Source organism: Orbicella franksi, chromosome 14 (assembly GCF_964199315.1).
Source record: "Orbicella franksi chromosome 14, jaOrbFran1.1, whole genome shotgun sequence".
In the NCBI taxonomy this organism is placed as follows: Eukaryota; Metazoa; Cnidaria; class Anthozoa; order Scleractinia; family Merulinidae; genus Orbicella; species Orbicella franksi.
The window spans coordinates 20,151,081-20,176,080 of NC_138158.1; the positions used below are offsets into that span (position 1 = coordinate 20,151,081).

At 39.6% G+C, this 25,000-nt stretch overlaps 4 protein-coding genes and 1 long non-coding RNA gene across 5 annotated transcripts in view; 4 read left to right on the forward strand and 1 right to left on the reverse strand.

The window, feature by feature from the left end:
• LOC145468917 (uncharacterized) overlaps nt 1-15,203 on the reverse strand; it is a 117,473-nt gene extending 102,270 nt beyond the window's left edge. Inside the window, exon 1 of the long non-coding RNA XR_014042250.1 lies at nt 14,619-15,203. This is a non-coding gene — a long non-coding RNA (uncharacterized LOC145468917). The remainder of the gene's footprint in view (nt 1-14,618) is intronic.
• LOC145468872 (uncharacterized) overlaps nt 1-25,000 on the forward strand; it is a 91,897-nt gene that overhangs the window by 8,387 nt on the left and 58,510 nt on the right. Inside the window, exons 8-13 of the mRNA XM_081452575.1 lie at nt 212-294; nt 1,880-2,018; nt 3,251-3,460; nt 4,122-4,329; nt 6,976-7,070; nt 7,360-7,509. Coding sequence (XP_081308701.1) covers nt 212-294; nt 1,880-2,018; nt 3,251-3,460; nt 4,122-4,329; nt 6,976-7,070; nt 7,360-7,509 — 885 coding nt within the window. The remainder of the gene's footprint in view (nt 1-211; nt 295-1,879; nt 2,019-3,250; nt 3,461-4,121; nt 4,330-6,975; nt 7,071-7,359; nt 7,510-25,000) is intronic.
• On the forward strand, nt 15,311-16,120 carry LOC145468679 (uncharacterized). The gene has a single exon (XM_081452388.1). It carries the CDS (start codon nt 15,464-15,466, stop codon nt 16,118-16,120), a length of 657 nt encoding a protein of 218 aa, XP_081308514.1. The 5' UTR covers nt 15,311-15,463.
• LOC145468680 (uncharacterized) lies at nt 16,129-16,760 on the forward strand. Its single transcript, XM_081452389.1, has one exon. It carries the CDS (start codon nt 16,209-16,211, stop codon nt 16,758-16,760), a length of 552 nt encoding a protein of 183 aa, XP_081308515.1. The 5' UTR covers nt 16,129-16,208.
• Nucleotides 18,856-25,000, forward strand: part of LOC145468894 (uncharacterized) — a 10,921-nt gene continuing 4,776 nt past the window's right edge. Inside the window, exon 1 of the mRNA XM_081452604.1 lies at nt 18,856-18,905. The gene's annotated coding sequence lies outside the window, so the exon portion shown is untranslated. The remainder of the gene's footprint in view (nt 18,906-25,000) is intronic.

A 25,000-nucleotide genomic window follows, 5' to 3' on the forward strand; every position in this document is an offset into this window, starting at 1 on the left:
CTCCTTTTCTTATCTTTTTGCTGTAGTTGTTGATGTTCTTCTGGGCTTGCTTCTAGTTCAGGTGCACAGTGAAAAGATAATCCAACAAAGCAGTTTTAAAACATCAATGGAATAAGAAAGATTAAGGAATTACAGTAGGACCATTTTACTCTGAATAATTCTCAAAGCTCTAACTTATTACATTATTGTATGTTTCTAACTCATTATGCAGATGACTGTTCCCCATGTCAGTGGATAAGCAAATATGTACCACTTAAAGTAGAGAGTGCTACTCCAGATAAAGTTCCCTTACAGGTTAAGTTTTCAATAATAATATTGCTGATGGTATTATTTTGCTTTGTTTTGTATTTGTTTAATCATGTTTATATCAGTTCTGTAAACATTTTATGCATGCGAACATAACTTTCTTAAACCAGCTTTCTGTTGAATTTATATATACAATAGCCAAAGGTCAACTCTGTGCCTTAATAGGCGATTCAGTATGCATGATGGTGTCACTTGACTACAGCTACCAGAATCCTTCACTTTTTCTGTTTGGTAGGGCATATATGTTATTTGCCGGCTGGGAGGTCCGTATGGTGAAAAACTGTGACAGAGGTCACAGTTTTTCACTATACGGACCGACCGTAAGCCGGCAAATAACATGTTTATTTTTTCCTCCTGCAGTAAATTGGTTTTACAGATTACAAATGGGTTTCTTTACGCAACTCTTGTCACTGAATCGGCTTCCACGCCGTCTACTAACGATTTGTAAAAAAATCTCGGCAACGAGCAAGTAACTCAGATAGTAGACAAAGAAAGATGTATTAAAGAACAGATTTTTTTCGAACTACTTTATGTTAGTTGCATTTATTTCACCAGTTCTCCAAAATTGTTTTTGCGGTGTGAAATTTCGTGCGAAGTTTGAAGTTTTACTACAAAAACAATTTCTGTCAGTTGTTGCTTTTAAAATCACTTGAAATCAGACTTTTCTACCATAAATTGAATAGCAGAAAGCGAGAAAATTCGTTAAGTGTATTCCACGGAAATTCTTCTAAATACAGCAATGATCAGAGAGGTAAACTCGACTGAAATTGACTCAAATTTTACGGCAAGAGAAACACAGGATGACGCCCCATTACAGCGCCAAGCTACAAACAATTAAGCAAACTCTCATAACTTCTAAACACTCAATTGAATTTACTTACAGTGACTTTCCTTGCCATTTTAAAGTGAGCAGAGATAAACTTGCGTTGACTAATCGTCGATGGATGTGTAAAAAAGGCGAAAGATTGATGATTACCGCTAACTTTTAGGAGCGAAATTTAGGCAGCGGGAAAAAACATCCAGCCCCTGGGCCGTATCGTAAAAAGCTGGACCGGTCACGTGCGTATGATTAGCCAATCAAATTCGAGGATTTAGGATTCCGGCCCGCTCAGATGCTTGAGAAAAAAATAAATTATTGTTATTTAAATGCCACTGGGGCTTCAAAAATTAAACAATAAAGAAAAAGCGAAAGGAGTTCTGGTAGATGTAGTCTATTGACAACTACTATTTGATGAACACTTTCTGTCCTGGTTTGATAATCAGGGCTCGAGAAAATTTGAATTCTAGCTTGCCCTTCGGACCAGCAGCTCTCAAATTTTGCTTGCCCTGGGCAAGTCTTAGTTTCCTTTTTTTCATTTAGTTGGCAGACACTTGCCTGGGTCTTTACCAATCAGGCAAGTGACAATGAAAAGTTACTTGCCCGGCAGGAAAATCTACTTGTCCCGGACGAACGGACGGCACTTTTTTCTGAGCCCTGTTTATTTATAGGGATAACAGCCATCCTGTTGGCGTGAAGTATTGAAAGCACTGGTGTCATGTTCTTCACTCCACGTTTATTTATTATTACTTGCAGGGTGGGAATTTGTGCTGTTTCACATTTAATCAGACCCTTCCCAGGAATGTTCAATCAGGATTGGCCGTGTTTGGACCATTGGGCACTGTTGATGTGAACAGGTGTGGAGATGACTCCCTAGTTGGAAAGAAGATTCCACGTATGTAAAATAATGAAGCTTTTGTTGCTACTGTTATAAGTTGGTCTAAATGTTAGGTAATTCACAGCCTTCATAAATAAGCACAAAGTATGTATTTCTCAATTCTTTCCAGAGGACAGCTACTACAATTAGTAAAAATGTATTAAGGTGCATGATAAAAATGGTAATAGTCTCAGCTTTACCTCTTAAGCTTGTACAAAATCGACAACTTTAAATATCAAAGGTGTTATATATGCAACTGTGAAACTCAGTTTTCAAACGTGTTTCCATAAAGACTCGTAAACTGAAACATTGCCAGAGTAACATATCCATAGTATAAACAATAAGAAAAATAACTGACTCAATTTGATGTCAAACTGAAACAAAAATGGCATATGCCGAGAAAAATGTACCTATTGTACAGTCTTGCCAAGTGTAAAAAGCTTAACTAACTCAGAACTAACTCAGAAATTAATTCTACTTTGTACAACTTCCTTTGTAATGGCAAAAGAGATAAAATTAAAAGACGGGAAATGAGAAAAGTTTATGATAAAGTGGAGCTGAAGATGATAGGAATAAAAGAGACCAATTCTTGCACATTTTGTGGAGAAACAACTGAAAACCAGACAGCATTCTTGCTTTACTATTTGTTCGAGTGCAACCCTAAAAGACACCTTGACAGCTAAAAATAGTGGCGTTTTGTCCTGAACAGCCTACATAAGTGGAGCCAAAATTTGTGATTTACACCCCCAAGGGAGACCATGAGCATCCCTGACCTTTTCACATCAGACCTCACCCCACCCCACCACCCCCCCTTTATCATAAGTTTCTTCCTTGTTGTCCAGTCCCAGCAAAAGCAGTTATATTAGTCTATGTTTAGTTACATAGATTTCAGACCTCCTCTTGTCATGTTGACCTGGTGTGTAGTAAGGAATCAAGTTTACAATTTACTAGTTCTTAAGTTGAAAAGTGAATTTTACCAGTAGGAATGTCCATCAATAGGTAGACCTTGGCTATACAGTAACACTCTGCACTAGGTGTTATTCTTTTGGTTTGGATGAAAAGACCTCTGAGAAAAGTTGCACTACCCTACCCCCCAAAATTAAATAAACAAATACCGGTATGTGGAAGGGAGAAATTTACAAGAAATGGCCTTCCAGAGGCCCTGTTAAAAAGGGCTTTTAAAAACGAATTACTCTCCAATTGTATACTGATTGCGTGAGTCACCACAGTGAATACTTTTGATATTGCAGCGGCCCAGGAACCTGGTTTGGTAACTGTTACATTGAAGTCAAAATTTGGCATACCATTAGGAGAGATTGATATTTTGTATGTGGACGAAGAAAAAGTGCTTGTTCAACGAGTAGTCAATGAGCCACGCTTACAGTGCAAGCTCTTAAGGGAACTGGAAGGTAAAGCGACAACAGCCAGTGAAGGTGAAACACAAGATTCTGGAAATCTTGGTAAGGCATTAATTTTCATAACTGAGGGCTTTTCATGGTTCTCTTGTACTTTCCATTAGAGCACAACTGGACTACTGGCTTCTGAATACTTTTGCTCTTCTCATTGGTCTAACGTGTACGAAAAAAGGGGAAATGTCAAATTCAGTGATCTCAACTGAAACAAATAATATCATACATACGAGTGTTGTCCAGTTGTGCAGAACAAGTAGATGTCCTTGTTGGGCAAGGTGCTTTTGCTGTTTAATCTTGCCGAAATGCAAAGGCTAAACCGAAGCTTAATATTTTGCCTGCCACTTTTAGCTACTTTTGAAGCCAACATCACAAAATGCACAGCATTGAGTGTTCCCTTCAGTGATGAACTCTAGTCTGTAATTAAGTGCACATGTTAAACACTCTTGCAGATGTCTTGAAATTCGACAAGTGACTCACAGCAAGGCATTTTGGATTTGAGGCAAGAAACATGAGCCAGTGTTTACAGGTCCTGTGGCCAGCTTTTTTTAATTGGTCTTTCAACTGGAAGCTGACTAAACAAATCAAAAGCAAAATTGGCTTCCTGTCTTCTTATACAGCAACCCTTATTTAGTGTTAGTCTTTCTCCGAGTTTATGCTGCACAATCAGTTATCACTACACTGTGTAGTAACATTTTATTACTCGTCCTAGATTTCACAAATCCAGTCGATGTGTTACGCCTCTTAATATATGCAGCAGCCGAAAGTGGTGCTCAGCAATTTATTGAAATGATATTCAACTCTTCAGCTGGAAGAGTAGTCTTTGACGCTTACAAGGACAGGCCATTACTGCCAGAGGTTATCGCCAAGAGTCATGGCAACGAGGAGACTGCCCATTACCTTGAAGACATAACCAAAAGGTAAATTTTTTATGACAAAAATCAAAAACTGAAAACTTTCACTGAAAATATGGTAGGTGTAGAGGCCATTTTTAACATTCTTATTTTGTGAAAACCCGCTAAGAATCTACGAAATGGAAGAGTTGTAAAATTTATTATATAACTACTTAGAGATCGATCACAGGCTTGTGTGGATGAAAGATACGACCTGGTTGTATAAGGGTAACGACTAGTGTTAATTAAGTTGTTACTTGGCCTGGAGAAGGAACATTAGGGTTTTGCAAAAGGAAACTCTTTTTTCTCTTTTGTTGCTGTCGCTGTTGTTATTGTGTTGTAGTTTCTTGGAAGTATCAGTTTATTTTGCAGTGTGTGTGTGTGTGTTTCATTGCGTATAAGTGCGTCACTTGCTTATTGTGCACAAATCGGTAAAATTTGATATTCTTTTCTGTGAATGTTCAGGGAAGTAGAGATCTAACCAAAAGAAGGAGTATTTTTTCGTTCCTAAAAGGTTCAAAAGCAGATATTTTTTTAAGAAACCAGCTCTGAACCGAACGACGAAAGTACTTAAAAAAATGAAGGGCGAGTTGAGATATTCTTCTCCTGTGGTACGAATCACAGCAAAGGTGTGTGCATTCTAGTCAACCCCTCTTTTCATGTTCAAGTTGACTACATGTACATCAGCTTGAGTTTATGCAGGAGCTAAATAACGGCATAATTGATAAAAAAGAACTGACAGCATTAATTGTTGGAGGAGATTAGAACAGCAGGTCGGAACAGCTTGGGCACTGATAATTTACAGGAATTTGGTCCTAACTCAATGGATATGTTCGATCTAACAGAAATTCAGAGAGCGCGGCATCCTACAATGTAAGTTAGGTAAATTTACAGATGTATCCAAAGCAAAAGGAATGAAATTAGGATTGACTTCTTGTTATGGCTAAAAGCCTAACAAAAAGTGTTAAAAATACAGAATTTTATCCATGAATAACACGTGATCACAATGCAGTCTATATGGCTTTGTCCTGGGTAAATAAATTCCCCTAGAGGAACTGGGCTTTGGAGATTCAACAACACCCTTGTAAAGGACAGACAAATACGCTGACATGGTTCAAGAAACTTATACTCTATGACACATACCACCAAGTGCCAGATAAGCGTCTGCTATGGGAGTTGATTAAAATGGAGATTAGCAATACAACTATCTCGTATACAAAGCATAAAGCAAATCCAAAGTTCAGTCTTTATTTGAAGATAAAGGGAAGCTTGCTATGTTCAGGACAAACTGTCACTGGGTGGAAAATGGCGAACAGCCCAAACAAGTATTTCTTTAACTTGAAGAAAAGAAATTATGACAAAAAGACCATAGTTGAACTCCGTCTTTTGGATGAATCTATGACAATGCAATGAAAAGAAATCCTAGACCAAATCGAAGCTTACTTTAAGAACCTGTATTCACCTGAAAATACTTTCTCTCAAGAGGAATACGAGGAATTTATCCAAAATCTAAAATCCCAAGACTTTCAGATGAAGATCGAGATAGCCTAGAAGGCCCTCTAGTGTATGAAGAATGGATTTAGAGAAAGGGGGAATGTGTATGACCGATGCAGATCTTATGTTCAAATCTTTGAGACTCGCATGGATACCTCAACTCCCGACCGCGGGTGACCGAAATTGTTCTACTGTGCCATGTCACTTTTCTTTTAGAAAGCTGAGGATTATGATACAAAGCATATCCAGCAGTTGCCAATCTTTTACAGCAATATACTCGAATTCTTCAAAGAGTTACAATATAATTATGAGTACGATCAAGAAAGCCATTTAGTTTTATTTAATAACAGAGGAATTCTCGTGGATAAGAAACTGTTTATCTCCAGTAAATGGGTAGTGAAAGGTGTTATTTTAATTTAAGACCTGCTTAAAGATGATGGCATTTGCCTCTCATTCCAAGAATTTTCTGACAAATTCGCATGCAACACTAACTTCCTGCAATATTACCAGATCATTAATGCTATACTCGATCAATTACTATTAAAAGCGAGACAAATAGATTCAGTTAACAAAAAAATATTTACAAGTAATGAACATTTTTTTTATGTTAGTAATAATCTGGGAAATCAACCTGGACAGAGCGTAATCACGAGACTTTTACTAATTTCACATTGACAAAACCCACACTGGGGGCCACACTGGGCCACACTCCAAAAGATGGGGGTGAAAACCTGTCGTTTTAATACATTTTCATTTATTTTCGGAATCAACATTTTGAATGGTACAGCATTTTGAATAGTGCACAATTTCACACTCACATCTGTTCTCTTTAACTCACCCATTTAGTGCCAGATAAGTCATCTTATTTAGCAGTACTTTTCTCCCGTTTCCGTAGCATAATGCGAGTAGGAGCACATGTATCACTCCTACCCGTAGATGACTGAACTCAATCAGATCCTAGGATACATCTGTCACCATTTTACCAATAAGACAAGGATAGCTCTAGACTCCTAACATCTATAACATTATTGCAAGCATTCTCGGAATTTTAAAAAAATCTGCATCCATGAAAGAGGAAGAACCAAACTTTCATATCCGATAAATTAGTACCACAGACATATTTACTCTTTATAAGAAGTTGAATCTGTTCTTATTCACCCGGTATTTTCCACTGCACAGATTTTCTGAGGAGACCATAACTGGTAAAGAATGCTCTCAGATAATCGATTGGTCTGAACTTGTGAATGCTGCTGAGGCAGCAGAAAAACGGCTTGGTAAGGAAACAACATTGCACTTTCTTTTAGCTAAAAGTTGTGTTTTCACATATCAAGGTCAGTATTTGACTCAAAATGACATTCGCATGATGCTTGTACCAATTTAGAGTTGAGGTTTGCAATATCTTTAACATTCCCTGATTAATCTGTTTGAGGAATTTGCTTGTTTTTCTCAGTTTTGTTGAACAACAGTAAGAACGGCACAAGAATGGTCGTGAAATAATCTGCACTTTGTAATAACACTAAAAAGCGTATTGATTTCTTTATTTATTTATCTATAATTAAACAGATCTTACCAGCAAAAAAGAAAATGATCAAATTCAAAAGGATATCCCCAAAGAAACTGGTTATTTAGGAGATATCGACACATCGTCCAGTGAATCATTGGAGGCTCAAAGCTCGGATTCTGATGATGATATTTCAAGAACGTCAAGGAAAGGTAATATACTTAAGTTAGACCTTTATAGCAGTCTGTCTTGTATATGCATTTGGCTATATTTTTTTCCTATCAAGCTCAGGTTTGAGTCTTCTTTGGTCACTGTACTTGTCCACTGTGCCGAATTGGGCAGAAGCCGGTTCACGCGGAGATCAAGTAGTGTTCAAGTACAATGTCATAGTTTGCTACACTCAACAATTATGACTTTGAAAGTAAAGAATGATCATCGCAGTAAATTTTCCAATCTAAGCAATTGGAAAGAAGAAGCCTGAAAAAAAAAAATGAGGACTTCAACGGAATTCGAACCCGTGACCTCCGCGAATACCAGCTCTACCAACTGAGCTATGAAGCCACACATTGGGAGCGAGGTCAATTAATTTAGTCAATTAATTAAGTCAATTAACTGACTTAATTGAGTCAATTAATTGACCTCGCTCCCAATGTGTGGCTTCATAGCTCAGTTGGTAGAGCTGGTATTCGCGGAGGTCAAGGGTTCGAATCCCGTTGAAGCCCTGATTTTTTTCAAGCGTCTTCTTTCCAATTGCTTAAATTGGAAAATTTACTGCGATGATCATTCTTCACTTTCACCTACAACCGCAGTTCAAATATGAATTATTTCATATATACTTCACAATTATGACTTTATTGACTATTTCAATCTCGCCATCACTGTATTATCTCACCTTCAAAAAAACTATGGAGTTTAGGGAAGTATTCTCCCTATATTATCTGGCTAGTTTCTTATGTATAAGACTGAAAGATTATTTTGAATGAGTATTTTGATGTTGTCCTTTGTCCGCTATTTTAGAAATTCAGATGAAGATAGAGGAGTGCAAACAACCAGTTTGGCAGCAAGAAGATCACGCTGTTGAGGCTAATAAGGCAAGCCCAGCCCAAAGCCTCATTTTGTTTCCCAAAGATGAAGAGTTTCCAAGAGGCAAAGCAAACGTTATAACTTTTTATGAAACTAAGCCACTCAAATGGAAAGAAAATGGTCTCCACCTGATTCAGGCCAGCCATTTTCAAGAAGCCCACAATCTACGACAACTAAAATATCTCCATGGTCCAGGTATTTCCTTCCTTCTGGGTTTAAGCAACGAACCAGTCCAGCATCATCTCATCACAGCGTATCAAAGGTTGGGCTACTTGCTGGCATTAACTAGAGAAAGAAGTGCGTATTGCAAGATGCAAGCTCACGGAGCGGAAGCTCGCCAGTCTTCAGAAAACTTAAGCGCTGTTTTGGGAAACAAGGATGACCATGACGCGAGTATTGTGGACCCCTTACAAAAGCTTTATTGCAGACTTGTTAATAAAGGTAAGATGTGCACTGAAAGTTAGACACAATGACATTAAATGAGGGGTCTTCTATCGGTTTCAAGACCCTAGATCTTCAGCTTCGAAATTGTGCATTAAGCTAGTTTCCGACTCTTTTGTTTTCGAAGTGTTTCGTTTTGTATTTTAGCTGGGCTCTATAAACGATATAATAATAATACTACTACTACTACTAATAATAATAATAATAATAATAATACTAATACTAATAATAATAATAATTTATTTCTAGCGCATTACATTAAAAAATCTCAATGCTCTTACAGAATAAAAACGAGAAAAACGATAACGAAACCAATATAAGGAAAAAATATTAAATTACAATCTTCCAAACTGGAAGATTACATAGAGATGTGACATTTTTTTTATAATTTCTGGCTAAGATACAGCAGAAGCGACCATGAATTGACTGTGTTGATATTCTTCTGAAGAATTGATTGATGTTGATATAATGTTGCTCGTCTTTACTTTCATTGGCAGTGGCTGAGTTTGAGAATGATTGTTTTCCAGAATATACAGCTACTGCGGACAGTGAGGATCTGACTGCCAGAAGGAAATCAGCTGAGTTCTTAATGGAACGTTGTCAATCCGCCGCCTCTATATTTTGGGTGCTGACTTACGCATTTGGGCCAACAAGGGAGATTTTGTTTTTTTATGTAAGAACTGCAAACGCATTTTAAGTAGTTTGTACTATTTAGCCTAAACTGGAAGATTACATAGAGATGTGACATTTTTTTATAATTTCTGGCTAAGATACATTTAACGTGGTAACAGCAGAAGCGACCATGAATTGACTGTGTTGATATTCTTCTGAAGAATTGATTGATGTTGATATGATGTTGATACGGTGCTCATTTCTAGTATTTTTGTCGTAATCTTGGAAATGAGGTAACTGGTTGTTACAGATTCATTCATAGTGTTTTGATGTCTCTTCTACATTTCATCTCTGAAAGGAAACAAAAACCAGTCAAATGACTTGCGAGGTAATTGGTGTAACTCTAAACTGACTAAAGCAAGGTGTACGCGAAAATGAAAATGCCTGCCAGGTTTTTTTTTAATTGGATAGTTTTTGTTCTCAAAGTGGTGTATTTATCACCAAAGCTAAAAGATCTGAATGTGAACATTCTAACTAACCAGTTTAACCTGACCAAAGCCTTCATGGAAGTGTTATATATTTTGCTTTTCAGATTGCAGACAGCAAAGACGTCTTTCCTCTTGCGTCATGTTTTGATGATAAAGAAAACGAGTTGTCGTGGCAGCGTCGGCAGTGGCAGCGAAGCAGAAACAATGTACCTAAGGTCCTAGAAATACTTGAGCTTCAAGGTATCTTTTACTTTTATTAGATAATAACTAAACAACAAACAAACAAGTTCTATTTCCTGTACTAAATCTATTTAAACGTAAACACTTGCTATTGCAGTATTTTTGCGTTTGCCACCTTTCATTGTTTAACACTAGGCACATGATTAGGCACGACGACGACGACGAGGAGGTCGTACAACATGGCGGCCATACTCTAACTAATAGGAAGCTAGGTGGAATGGTAACCTAACCTCGATCAGATTGTGAAAAAAAGTTTTACGTTGGTTTCCATACCTTGAATCATTGTTAATCATTGGGAAAGGCTTTTTTGCAAAACGAATAAACCTTCACCACTTTTTTAGCACGTTTGTAAGACACACTGTTTGGTTGCTATGGGCAAACAACTTGTTGACAGCTCGTTAATTAACGATAATGGCCGAAAACAAAAGATGCGGTTTTTCTGACTGAAATCCACACCGTCATAGATTGGGACATTCTGTCTTAGCATATATGAGCCGGGGTAGCTTTTCCGTAAAAGCCCGAAATGAAAAGCGTTTTGTTGTATAATCATTCTGCGGTGAAACGAAAACAAAATAATATCTAACTTAGTACAAGTACGAAAACACCAGTCGTATAGTGGGGGTGGGGGGGGGGGGGGGCATCTCGTTTATTGATCAGACATAAACAGCCCTAGCATAGATTATTGTAGCAAACATAAGCGGCCCCAGGATACTTATTAATACAACAAATGTACATTTTGTACTAAACAAAAAACACGAAATTTTTACTAAAACAAAATTTCCCGAATAAAGTGATCAAAAACGGAGATGCCGTCTAATGTAAGGGAAGAAAAAGAGAAAGGAAGACAAAAATTAACTCTCAGAAGGAGTTACTTATGTTCCAGGACAGTTTTAACGTTAAACTGCAGTTCACAGTTATGGTATTGCTTGTGAAAACCATACTAGAACTTTAACTCTGTATTTCTCAAGTGTCAAATTTTGACTGTAGGCCCTTCGGCTCAACACGTCTACTTGGAAAAGTATTTAACATAAGACATTTATTTTTGCTGTAGACTTTGATCAATAGTGCTTCTGTGATATGATCCTAAATTTAGTCATGCCCTTTTATTTTTCACATTTTTTGGCCAATCTTGTCAATAGGCGTGGTCATGAATTAATTAAAGTCCATTTCACATTGTAAATTAAGGGCAAAAAGGCTTAAGCTGTTGAGGTTTTAGGTTCATATCACAATTCTATGTATATTGAACATATTCGGAAAATTTCAATTGACGGCTGTCGGACAAAGTATCCGCTGACGAGTATAACGTGACGATATCGTGGGCTCAGGTTGAGAGCTCATCGAGGTCGCGTGTTTTGCTGTAGTTGACCGCTGTCCATGCACTTGTTCTCGATTGGATCGCAGGCTCAAGCCAGGCTATTACTTTGGGGGAGAAGGAGGGGGCACATACAGAGGGAAAATTTCGGTACGAATTAACCCCTGGCGCGTTGTTGACTTTTCTTCCGAGATACTGGACATTTTCAGCGGCGAAAGAAACAGTATTTTCCACAATTTCTAGAAAAGAGGACAACCTCGGGAACTGTACCGAAATTTTCAAAGATTTCTTACTGGGAAATTCTGATTCAGTTAATTTGATTTTCACCCCGGAATTTCAGGAATTTTCGGTTTAATGGTTTGATTTCGAAAATTTAACAAGTTATCGATTCTACAGAAACTTTCCATGGAAACTTTCAAACCAGTGGCCCCTGTTTTGAAAGTTGCGGACTTTTTGGTTGTGTTTTGCCTATGAACCCATCACAGTGACAACGGTCAGCGTTCAGACCCAGACTCCCTGATCCGTAGCCCGGCGCGCTAACCATCAGGACACTGCACTGTCTTTATTAAGACGTAGTCTGATCATTTATTTATCAACCTAACAGATCTTACCAGCAAAAACGAAAACGGTCAAGTTAAAAGTGATGATCCCAAGGAAACTGGCTATTTAGAAGATGCTGATACATCTTCCAGTGAAGCATCAGCGCCACAAAGCTCCGACTCTGAGGATGATATCTCCGTTGGATCAACAACGACAACAACAGCAGCAAGGAAAGGTATAATAGTTTCGCCATAGAGTAGTAGTAATAGACGCTCATATGACCGGTAACCAATCAGGAGCCGAGAAAGACAATAGGCTATTGTTTGGAGAACAATGGATGCCATTGTTTTCCAAATCCAAGATGGCCGTCACAAATTTCAGCCAATCAGGAGCCGAATTAAGAACAATTGTTTTCCAAATCCAAGATGGCCGCCACAAATTTCAGCCAGTCAGGAGCCGAATTAAGAATTCAAGATGGCGGCGCCCACGAAAGTCGGCCATGTTGGAAAACAGCCCACCAGCCTCCACGGAGGACTGGGATCGGTCTCACGGATTTCCATGGCGACACAAATCAAGCCAGGGTCACGCGAAAAATGTCATGCAACTTCAAAATCGATACTTACAGTGTCCTGTGGTCCTAAACGACAGATTTCCGACAAGTGGCCATGATGAAGACTGAGAGACTTGGGTCCGAGTCTAGCCTATATAGGGGTGTTGCAAAGCATCATGGGACAATGAGATCACCGGTATCCAATCAGAGGAAAGAAATCAGAATGAATTAAAAACAGTGGCTTCCCCAGTCCCCCTCTCTTAAGGAGAGCACTAAACCCCGAGCGTGTCGATAAGTGGGGCACTCCCCGAGGGTTGGTTACCCCGGCTCGTGGAGGAAATCCCGGACCGATCGGCACTCCCGGGGTGGGTATCATCGAGGCGCCACCTCGACTCTTTGTGGCCGGGAACTATGTACCAAAAACTATGTACAAAAACACAAAGTCCCGACCCTTCCCTAATCGAACCTTGTCCCGCGGGCTAAGCGATCCGTCCAAAGACGCGCCAGTTCGCTAGGGGTAAAACTATTTACGTCACGAAAGTCGGCCATGTTGGAAAACAGCCCACCAGCCTCCACGGAGGACTGGGATCGGTCTCACGGATTTCCATGGTGACACAAATCACGCCAGGATCACGCAAAAATTGTCATGCAACTTCAAACTCGATACTTACAGTGTCCTGTGGTCCTAAATGACAGAGGTCCGGTATTTAAAAACCAAACATCACACATTGTCAAATGTCACCAACTTTAATATCAACACTTTTTGGCTGACATTAAAAGATATGACGTCATTGCCATGTTGATCGAGTAAAAAGACCGGTTTCTATCGTCATCACACAATTTTTCAAATGAACTTTAATGTCCAAAACGTTTGCGCTAAAATTACAGAAAGCTGGTCATTGTGTCTCAAATAAGATAGCACTATCAAAAGAAATGGAACAGAAATAATTTTATCCAGCGTGAATGCAATCTTTGACGAGTAACGAATAATAAGCGAAGACAAAAATTTATAGGCTAAAAGGTGAGAAGAAAAAAAAATACAATTGAAATGCTTCAAGTGAAAATGAATTGCTAATGGCAGATTGCAATAAAATCTAAACTCCTTGATCTCGACTGTTCCCATGAGAAAAAGCATCATTCAAAGGAATCTTGAACCAACAAAAGGCATTTTGGGCGACCATTGAAGCGGAATTAACATAATTAGTCAGGAAAAGCACATGTTTAGAGGCTGAAATCATGATAGACTGTATCTTAACCCTTGAGAATAAAATCAAAGGAATTTCAAACAAACGTTTCGCGCTTGAAGTAAAGATTTAACTTCATTTACAGACACTACAAATCGCTCCTAATTCAACAATTATAGTTGTCTAAGCGGGTTTCCAAGAGCGCCAAAATAAATCACTTACATCAAACATAGTCCTTTCCTCCAAAGCGTCACACAACTAGCAATCGCTCAACTCCATAGCCACGAAGACAGGAAAGAATGTTACGCTTAGAAAAGAAGACGTGTGCTGAACGTTGTCACAAGTAAAATGAATTCTATCAAGACCGATTGACTTATAAACTCGTAAAACAAAACAAAAACAAAGAGTCTGAGTCTTTGCAACGTTTATTGAATAATGATAATAAAAATAATAACATGAACTCCGAAAAAGAATTGATTACAATTTTTAACTCTTTCAGTCTTGACCGTCGGTATTCCACAAAGTGTTGGGAACTAAAGTAAAACTCATTTCCAGTTTCACAGACTCTTGGTCCCTGGCCCCAAAACGCACGATATTCTGCCCTAGTTTTCTTTGCTTTTGGTCATGAAGTCTTTGCCTGATCCGTTCCTTATTCTTGGCATAATAACTTCTCCAATACTCGTTGATCCGTTCCCTGTTGTTTTTACAGTATTGTCTTCGGTAATTTCTGATGTGCTCCTTGTTCTGTTGACAATAGGCTCTCTGGCTGCTGGCGAGTCGTTCCTTGTTGTTTTCATACCATCTTTTACGACACCACCACCACCTCATCCACTACCACCACATTTACCACCACCACCACATCCACCACCACCTACACCACCACCACCACATTCACCACCACCGCCACCACCGCCACTACCACCACATTCACCACCACCACCACATTCACCACTACCACATTTACCACCACCACCACCACATGCACCATCACAACCACCACATTCACCACCACCACCTCCTATATCACCACCACATGCACCACCACGCCGCATCCACCACATTCACCACCACAGCCACATCCACCACCTACACCACCACCACCACCACCTACACCACCACCACATTTACCACCACATCCACCTCCACCGCCACCACCACCACTGCCACATCCACCACATTTACCACCACCACCACCACCACATCCACCACCTACACCACCACCACCGCATCCACCACCACCACCACCTACACCACCACCACATTTACCACCGCCACCAAAACCACATTCACCACCACCACCGCCACCACCACCACCGCCACATCCACCACATTCACCACCACAGCCACATCCATTACCTACACCACCACCGCATCCACCACCACCACCACATTCACCACCACCACCACATCCACCACATTCACCACTACCACCACATCCCTTACCTGCACCACCACCACATTCACCATCACCACCACCTCCACCACACTCGTCAACTCGATCATTAATCATGTATTGCCTCAATTCATTTTGAGTCAAACTAGCAAGGAGTCATGTCCCTTTATTGTCGATATTGTCATAGACTATTCTCTCTTGCAGACAGTAGAATTCGTCACGAAAAACATAGTTGTCAACGCAGTGGATCAGAAAAGACACGAGATGTCCCAAATATCACATTTTCTACCGAAAAGCACCATGGGATCCCTAGTGGAATAGAAATGGGAGAAGCGTTTCGGTTCAAGACACCCTCCAGTATTTTGATCGTGGGCCCTTCTGGTTGTGGCAAGACTTGTTTCACCGAATCGTTACTCTTGGATCACTTGGAAGAATTGTTTGTAAACCCTCCCACTACGATTCATTATTGCTACGGGGCGTGGCAAGACGGATTTAGAGACATGGAAGACGCTGGTGTGCAATTTCACGAAGGGATTCCAGAGTCAGACCATCTCAAGTCATGGTTTCCGAAGGGTGGATTACTCGTACTGGACGATCTGATGGCAGAGGGAGGTGAGGACAAAGCGTTGCTAGACTTATTCACCAAACACTCTCATCGTCAAAATATCAGCGTGTTGTACTTGTGCCAAGACATGTTTCCACCAGGGAAATACGCCAAGAGTATTTCCAGGAACGCCCACTACATCGTAGCCTTCAAAAATCCAAGAGATCAATTAGGGATGCAGAATTTACTGCTTCAGGCTTTTCCCACTTGCTGGCAAGACATGATGGACGCGTATCAAAAAGTGACCGAACGACCGTTTGGGTACACGGTCCTGGATTTACATCCCGCCAGTGATGACAGGAAACGCGTGTTTAGTCACCTCATGACGCACGAAGGATACCCGCGCTGGCATCGAAGCAAGAGAGAGGATGCCTGATCATTGCCCAAAATGGTATATTAAACATCAGTTTAATCGACTCGGCTCATTTGAAGCACGTTGTCTTGGGTGAAGGTCGACGAGAATCATGGATGATCGTTCAACAGATATTTTTGGCCTCGTGGAAGATAACAATGATGAGAACGTTGAAGAGGAAGAAGAGGTGGATGAAGAGGAGCCTGAAGAGGAACAGGAAGAAGATGAGGATAGTAGCAGCTCCGAAGAGGAAGAAGAAGCGGACGACGATGAACCAGATCCGTGGAGTCCGCTACGTCAAAACGTCGGGGAAGACGTCAAAGAAACCTACCTGAAAGAAGTCCAGCAGTTCCAGGATAAGGGAAAATCCCAAAACTATGCTGAAAATGCTGCTTTCAACGTCCTATTACCTGTAAGTAGAAGAAGGCTAAGAAGGACTTACTTAGAGCGTCTAAAATGGACTCACCGTATCAAACACGACGCAATACACCGTAAAGTCATGAAGACTCTTCGACGCTTTATTGAGGAAGACGACACGGATTTTGACGAAGCGGCCGAGTCGGCAGTGGCAAAACGAAAATTCCTGCTAAACAGCCTAATGCGGAAGAAGTTACTCCCCGACGATGATGACGAAGAGGAAGTAGAAGAAGAGGTTAAGACCTGAATTAGCCATGTGACTCTTATAAGAGTGTGTGATTCCAGGGTTTTAGTCATTATTTGTAAGACGCCACACATGCAAAATGAATTGCTCCAATCAACTGTCAGGGAATGACCAGAGGGTTGTCTGTAAAAAGGCCTACCACAAAAAATATTATGCCAGGAACAAACAGCGAATCCTGGCTCAACAAAAGAGATATCGTGCAGAGAACGTCGGGATTCTCAAAACCCGTCGTAAAAGATGGTATGAAAACAACAAGGAACGACTCGCCAGCAGCCAGAGAGCCTATTGTCAACAGAACAAGGAGCACATCAGAAATTACCGAAGACAATACTGTAAAAACAACAGGGAACGGATCAACGAGTATTGGAGAAGTTATTATGCCAAGAATAAGGAACGGATCAGGCAAAGACTTCATGACCAAAAGCAAAGAAAACTAGGGCAGAATATCGTGCGTTTTGGGGCCAGGGACCAAGAGTCTGTGAAACTGGAAATGAGTTTTACTTTAGTTCCCAACACTTTGTGGAATACCGACGGTCAAGACTTAAAGAGTTAAAAATTGTAATCAATTCTTTTTCGGAGTTCATGTTATTATTTTTATTATCATTATTCAATAAACGTTGCAAAGACTCAGACTCTTTGTTTTTGTTTTGTTTTACGAGTTTATAAGTCAATCGGTCTTGATAGAATTCATTTTACTTGTGACAACGTTCAGCACACGTCTTCTTTTCTAAGCGTAACATTCTTTCCTGTCTTCGTGGCTATGGAGTTGAGCGATTGCTAGTTGTGTGACGCTTTGGAGGAAAGGACTATGTTTGATGTAAGTGATTTATTTTGGCGCTCTTGGAAACCCGCTTAGACAACTATAATTGTTGAATTAGGAGCGATTTGTAGTGTCTGTAAATGAAGTTAAATTTTTACTTCAAGCGCGAAACGTTTGTTTGAAATTCCTTTGATTTTATTCTCAAGGGTTAAGATACAGTCTATCATGATTTCAGCCTCTAAACATGTGCTTTTCCTGACTAATTATGTTAATTCCGCTTCAATGGTCGCCCAAAATGCCTTTTGTTGGTTCAAGATTCCTTTGAATGATGCTTTTTCTCATGGGAACAGTCGAGATCAAGGAGTTTAGATTTTATTGCAATCTGCCATTAGCAATTCATTTTCACTTGAAGCATTTCAATTGTATTTTTTTTTCTTCTCACCTTTTAGCCTATAAATTTTTGTCTTCGCTTATTATTCGTTACTCGTCAAAGATTGCATTCACGCTGGATAAAATTATTTCTGTTCCATTTCTTTTGATAGTGCTATCTTATTTGAGACACAATGACCAGCTTTCTGTAATTTTAGCGCAAACGTTTTGGACATTAAAGTTCATTTGAAAAATTGTGTGATGACGATAGAAACCGGTCTTTTTACTCGATCAACATGGCAATGACGTCATATCTTTTAATGTCAGCCAAAAAGTGTTGATATTAAAGTTGGTGACATTTGACAATGTGTGATGTTTGGTTTTTAAATACCGGACCTCTGTCATTTAGGACCACAGGACACTGTAAGTATCGAGTTTGAAGTTGCATGACAATTTTTGCGTGATCCTGGCGTGATTTGTGTCACCATGGAAATCCGTGAGACCGATCCCAGTCCTCCGTGGAGGCTGGTGGGCTGTTTTCCAACATGGCCGACTTTCGTGGGCGCCGCCATCTTGAATTCTTAATTCGGCTCCTGACTGGCTGAAATTTGTGGCGGCCATCTTGGATTTGGAAAACAATAGCATCCATTGTTCTTAATTCGGCTCCTGATTGGCTGAAATTTGTGACGGCCATCTTGGATTTGGAAAACAATAGCATCCATTGTTCTCCAAACAATAGCCTATTGTCTTTCTCGGCTCCTGATTGGTTACCGGTCATATGAGCGTCTATTACTACTCCAAAGCTACCGCCTTGTATTGTATACATGTTTAGAATTAATTTGTTGCATCGGTAATTGCTTTATATTTTACTCTGTGGACGTCCCATGGCCATAATTTTTGAATGTTCTCCGTCTCGACAGGCTCTATTAGCGGCCGAGAGTGTCAAGATCTCAAAAGAGACACTGAAGACCCAACTGGTGGTAATGATAGAGATTTTACAGAAACCTTACCCCAATTTGGTAAGTTAATAACATGAATATCAAGGTGTTTAGGTTCTTTGCCCTTTTAAAACAAGAAATTTTGATTAGGTTTACTTCAAAGTTTATGGAAGTGAGAGTGAGATAAAAGTTTATGAACAAAATTTGTTCGGTTTTTTCAAGTTGATATGAAATGGGATTTTTCGACCTAAATATAACTACTGGTTTACAGTTAAAGCCTATTGTTTGTTAAATATTAAATCGCCTTTTAGTTTATCGCTTTTCGCTGAACATTAGGAGGTTTTTTTTTTATCCTCAAGATTGGCAATAAAATCGCTTTTTAATTTTTAGTGCAGAGTGCACTGAGTGTACTGGGTGGAGTAGGTACCCGTGTACACTACGCAAAACGTCTTATACTTACGTTGTCTATTTAAAAACATGACAAAACTACATACATGTTTCGCAAATCTCTTGCTACCCTTGTTATCGTCCGTATCGACTATATGTTAAGTGAAAGATACATTTTATACGGGATCGCACACAAACGCAGAGTGGTTTTGCTTGTGGTAGAACACAACATTAAGACGCATGCGTTCTAGCATTGCTAGTGTTATAAACACTGTTCTCGAGTTCAGATCTGCGCGTTTTTTGAGTGATACCACACTCTCATTTTTACCAGGGATAGCAGCTATGTTTCAAGAAATTTCGTCTGCTGTTTTATGACTATTGTGTGTTTGCCAGGGTTCAAATAAAGAATAGAAACATATTGCTTCTCATTAGCGCTTGTTTATTTCCTCTTCTATGAAGGGAACAAAAAGTTCATATTCAGCCGAAACTTTCCCGCGTTAGTTGCATGTAAAACTAGTAAATTTGTGACAGAAGAAACTTCGCAATTATTGCCGCAGACTCCGTGGCACTTACTGACTATGTTTCGGGTAACGTCAGTTCTCCTTTTTTAGTGCAAAGAACGCTGCTGTGACTGCGTATCTTCTGGAATCACCCCTAGCTCGATTCAAGAAATTTCGTCTGCTGTTTTATGACTATTGTGTGTTTGCTAGGGTTCAAATAAAGAATAGAAACATATTGCTTCTCATTGGCGCTTGTTTATTTCCTCTTCTATGAAGGGAACAAAAAGTTCATATTCAGCCGAAACTTTCCCGCGTTAGTTGCATGTAAAACTAGTGAATTTGTGACAGAAGAAACTTCGCAGTTATTGCCGCAGACTCCGTGGCACTTACTGAAACCGCCGATTAATCTCATCAGTCTTTGAGGTAACTCGCTCACCGATGCAGAATATAATTTCGGCCAAGTAATGATTTCTACCTTCAATACTTCTCGTTGAAACATTCCTCAGTTGTTGTAATGGAGGAAAATCGAGTTTTCCTGTATGTATCTATGGACACCAATTTGGCCCCCCCCCCCCAAAAAAAATTCTTCAGGGACGAATGACGTCATCTCCATGTTCGTCTATGTGCTCTCTTTCGACTTTCGAGTGTCGGGGCTGCTTATTGTGGACTGTAGCGGATACGTTGTTTATTTAAAGCTTGATTTGGGTTAATGGCATTTAAAAACCTTGCAGACGTGTCTTCACGAAATGTGTACGACTTTTCGTACTAACAGAAAGCTGTTGTTTGGCTGCGTGTTGTGTACCCAGTTCTCTCCGACCAAAACCAACGCTGCTTTCTGCTGAATAAATCAAAGGAGGAAGTGCGTAGTTTCACTTCGCTGGCCTAGATTTCTGTGCGGAAAAAATGTAACATAAACCCAACGAAAGTGTTTATATAGGAAAAGAGTTCAACTCGCATGGGATTAGTGTGGTACACCAACATGTCCTCCGTTTCATTGTTTCGGAAGTGAAAATGATCAATAGCCGTTCCTGCCCGAAGTCAAGGCGATTCAAAGTCGTGTTCTTAAACAGAATAATTGTCTTAGTTTTGGTGATAAAAGCACGTCGTCTCGTATACCGACGGAACAGGCAACGTTTGTGTCGATTTACTCGGACCAGAATCGTAGGGTTCCGGTCAGTACAAAAGATGGACTGTGGACTGCGGACTGCGGAATGCGGACCACGGACTGGGTATAAAACACGGACTGAGGTATAAGACGCGGACTAAACGCGGCCTACCGACTGCAGTCTGTGTTTTATACTGACTAATATTAACTAAATAATATTCTGTGCTATTAACCGTAGCATTGAAACAACAAGATACAAGAACATTATGGAGAATAATGCAGTGTGCCGCGGTAAACCAGCACAGCGCTGGTAACACGCCGAGAGAATGAACCTATACTAAACACTCGCTTAAATACACCTACCAGGGAAAACCCAAGGGACTACATGACTACCTGCACATGTACGGATTCCAAACGCACAGAATACAAATATATGCTAAACTTCGTATCGCACATATTATGCTACATGTATTACGTAATACATGTATAAACAAACCCTCTCGTATGCACGTGCTTTTCTATCAATTCATTTGTTTTCGCCCCCACTGGAGGTAGGCCAATTTCACGTCTATATAACAGCTCAAGCACAAAATGCTGTTCCTAGAATTTTTGCCTTTTTAACATACCAAACCTGCCAAAACTCGAACGCACTCTTAATCTACCATTACTTAACAATTATTCCATGAAACCGCGTTGGATATGAAGTGATAAATAACCAACGAGCGCGTAGCGCGAGTTGGTTATGATCACTTCATATCCAACAAGGTCGAATGGAATAATTGTTTTAGTATATTCTTAATCGGGTTTTTGCCGCCGATTTTTATTTCAACAATTTTACAGAGCGGAAAATTTTTAAACTTGGCGCACTGTTTTCCATAAGGTAAAACTCCGACTAATGGCTCATAGTCGGAGTTTTTGAGCCAATCAGAGAGCTAGAAATGCAATAGTCGGAGCTGAGAATATACTAATACTAATTATTAAATTCTCAGCCTCGGATAATGCAATTCTAGCTTTCTGATTGGTTCACTGGATCTCGGTTACCAGCCATTATACCTGCGTTTGACCTTATATGGAGACGAAAGCGGCAAATGTCGCTCGGCATGAGCTTTTTCGCGTGAAGCAAAGTTTCGTCGACAAAAAAAATGGATGAAAAAAATTACATTCGGTGAGCTATCTACACAGCAAATACAGGAAATGATGGACAATGCCGACCCAGTAACAACAAAAAAGCCACAAAGCTCGAGATAAGATTATTTAACGGTACGTATACGTTAAGTTTCCCTTAAAGTTGCAAAATTAAAATACGACCGGCGAGATTTTACGCATTCATGAAGATTATGTAACAAAAACAAATTTTACCTGAACAGAATGGCTTGCTTGTCCTGGTAGCACCAAATTTTCGAAACCGATATAAGAAATGTCAAAAGAAGAACTGAATGTTCAGTTGAAGTGTTTTTACTCGTCTGCGAGGAAGAAAGATGACACGTATTGCAAAAGTTCATTGATTAAATCCATTAAAGCCGCCAGTTGATCATTTCCTTCGCACGCCGCCGCACAACAAACCGTTTTCCATTATCTTTGACCAGGCAAATAAATTATTAGAGCATATGCATTTGTAAAAGGCCGCAGGAAAACAGGCATAATTGCCGGCGTAGTCCATAAGAAACCAGTTTCCAATGAGCAGATGAGGAAACTGTTCGACTAAGCGAGCTCGGATCGGCCGAGAGCAAGAATCCCGCACAGCTACAGAGGACGACCTAGTTTTATCTCAGTCTCTTTTTTGGCCGACGACGACGAGAGAATCAACGACAGCTAGCGCCAACAATTCTGTCCTTGCGAAAAACACCTCAAGGAGTTGAGTGTTTTGAGCTGAACCGAAGTAAGCCCGGTTCTTTACCAGCCACGAAAAACCACCAGGGTGGCCTCGGAGATTCTGAAGATGAATCTGACGCTAAGATAGTTTCTGTCCTTGACTCTAAAACTGACCAACAATGAGCTCCACACATACAGCTCGAAATGCCAAGGCTTTCAAAGCAAGGGAATCCTGAGAGAGATCTTGTCGAGAATAATTTTGGCACAACGTCTGTGTCACATGGCGATCAAAGTTTTCCGCAGCATTATTACGATGGCAATGTGCAAGTGCACAATTATTTGGCTCTTCTCCATGACTGGAACTCGAACGCTTTTCAAACTTTCTGGCCAAGGTTATATCTCCTTCATTTGGTAGACGTTTCTTGAATTCTACTTGATTGCAATTTCATTCAGCAAATTCGTTTGCTTCGCTCTCAAATTTTTCATTCAACTAATTTTACAAACGGCGCGCATGTCATGTGATTTCCCACTTGTTGTTGTTTTTGTCACATCGACTTCCGGTCGTTTTGTAAAATTAAAACCCAATAAAATTAAGCTATATTTCCAAGAGTACAAACGCACCGAATTTAATAAAACAATTATTCCATTCGCGCTTGTTGGATATGAGATTGTTTATAGCCAACGAGGCCCTACGGGCCTCGTTGGCTATTTACCATCTCATATCCAACGCTCGCTCATGGAATAATTGTTAATTAATCGATAGCATTTTGTATTAGTTTGACATGAATAAAAACGCACTATTCCGTGACTCGACGTGACTATTTGATAAATAGATTAGTTCTTGTTTATCGATTTTTCATCAGATATTTAAATTCATTCCCTTTATCTCCAGCAGTGAGTAAAAAAAGAAATACACGTCTTTCTTGTATTTTTACCTTGGAGAGGAAAACAAAAGTATCAAGTTACAAACGTTGGCGTGAGAAATAATTTTTTTTCACATTTGCTACTTCTACGTATTATTGAATTTAAAATGAACTAAACTCAACGTAAAACACCACAATAGAATTTAAAACCGTCTTGACAAACGGTAATTGGAAGTTGGGCCTTGGAAGAAAATACAAACATGAAACATACACACTGCTAAGATTATGTCTTATCACGTTATTGTCCGCTCGTATTCTGCAAGGGGAAAAGGCCTAATTGACTACCAAGGGAGAGGACGGCATGGGTGAGGACTTATGTGACTACTGTATCAGAGCTTTTTAAAAATTGCACTCTGCACTATCTGAGATTGTCTCACTACTCTAGTGGTTGGTGCGATAATCAGCTCTTGTGGTGCATGTGATGACTGAGGCAATGCCCATGAAAAAATCATGACTGTGCAATCAGTGTCCATGGTTAAATTCTCTTCCTAAAAATTTAGGATGTTTACTAACAACAAAAACGAAATAACTAACTGAGACAAGTGCCTCGGTTTACCTTGCATTAGCTGTGATGTCATAAAGATTTCAGTCATGGTTTCTCACCGTAAACACAGTCGAAATGGACGTATGTTTTCACTGCTTTTACATTTGGAAATGGTTCCAGAAAGGAAACTCGCTCTTGCAACTAAGGTAGAAACATATTTATCATTGTATTTAGTGAATATACCTCATTTGGACTAAGAATTAGAATTTTACATTGAGACGAAATCCGAAAGGAAATCGAGCAATTTCAGTTTTAAGTGGACAAAAACCTTGTACCAGAATAATGTTACAGTCCTTTTTGAATTTTCTATGAGCTAAAGATATAAATAGTTACCTAAAATAACACCAAAAACAATTCCAATGGGAACTTGAGGAAATAAATTTCAAAGTTCAGAGAAAGTGTACAATTCATCATCAGTAAGTTTCATTTCACCAATATCTTTAAGTGTTTCATATGAACTTCAAAATTTGTTTTCGACATTTGGTGTTGTTAGAAATGATTTCTTTTCAGAAGATATTAAAAACAGTCGCACAGAAGTTTGTAATACAATGTAAATAATCTTGGTACAAAGTTTTTGTCCATTTGTTACGCGAACTTTTGGTGGATTCTAGCTGAAGCCTTCGTTCTGAGCGCTCCTCAGAACTTGAGTAAATATGACCTTTAATACTTTGGAGAAAACAATATTCCACGTTAAAAATAATGGATCTGCAACCAATGGCTATATACAGTTCTCGTAAGCGTCTTTGAACCTTAACTGTCAGGATGCTTTTCGAATTGGCGTTTCTGCAAGAAAGAATTTTCACTTCATTTCGGAATAAAGCGGTCCTGATGGTCGTGTGGAGAGATTTGAAATTTATTGAACGGGTTATATGCCGGTGCAGTTTATTAAGAGGTCTTAAGTGATT

Excerpts from the sequence above, each read along its gene's own strand:
- LOC145468679 (XM_081452388.1), top strand. The coding sequence starts at position 15,464 with ATGGGAGAAGCGTTTCGGTTCAAGACACCCTCCAGTATTTTGATCGTG.
- LOC145468680 (XM_081452389.1), top strand. The coding sequence starts at position 16,209 with ATGGATGATCGTTCAACAGATATTTTTGGCCTCGTGGAAGATAACAAT.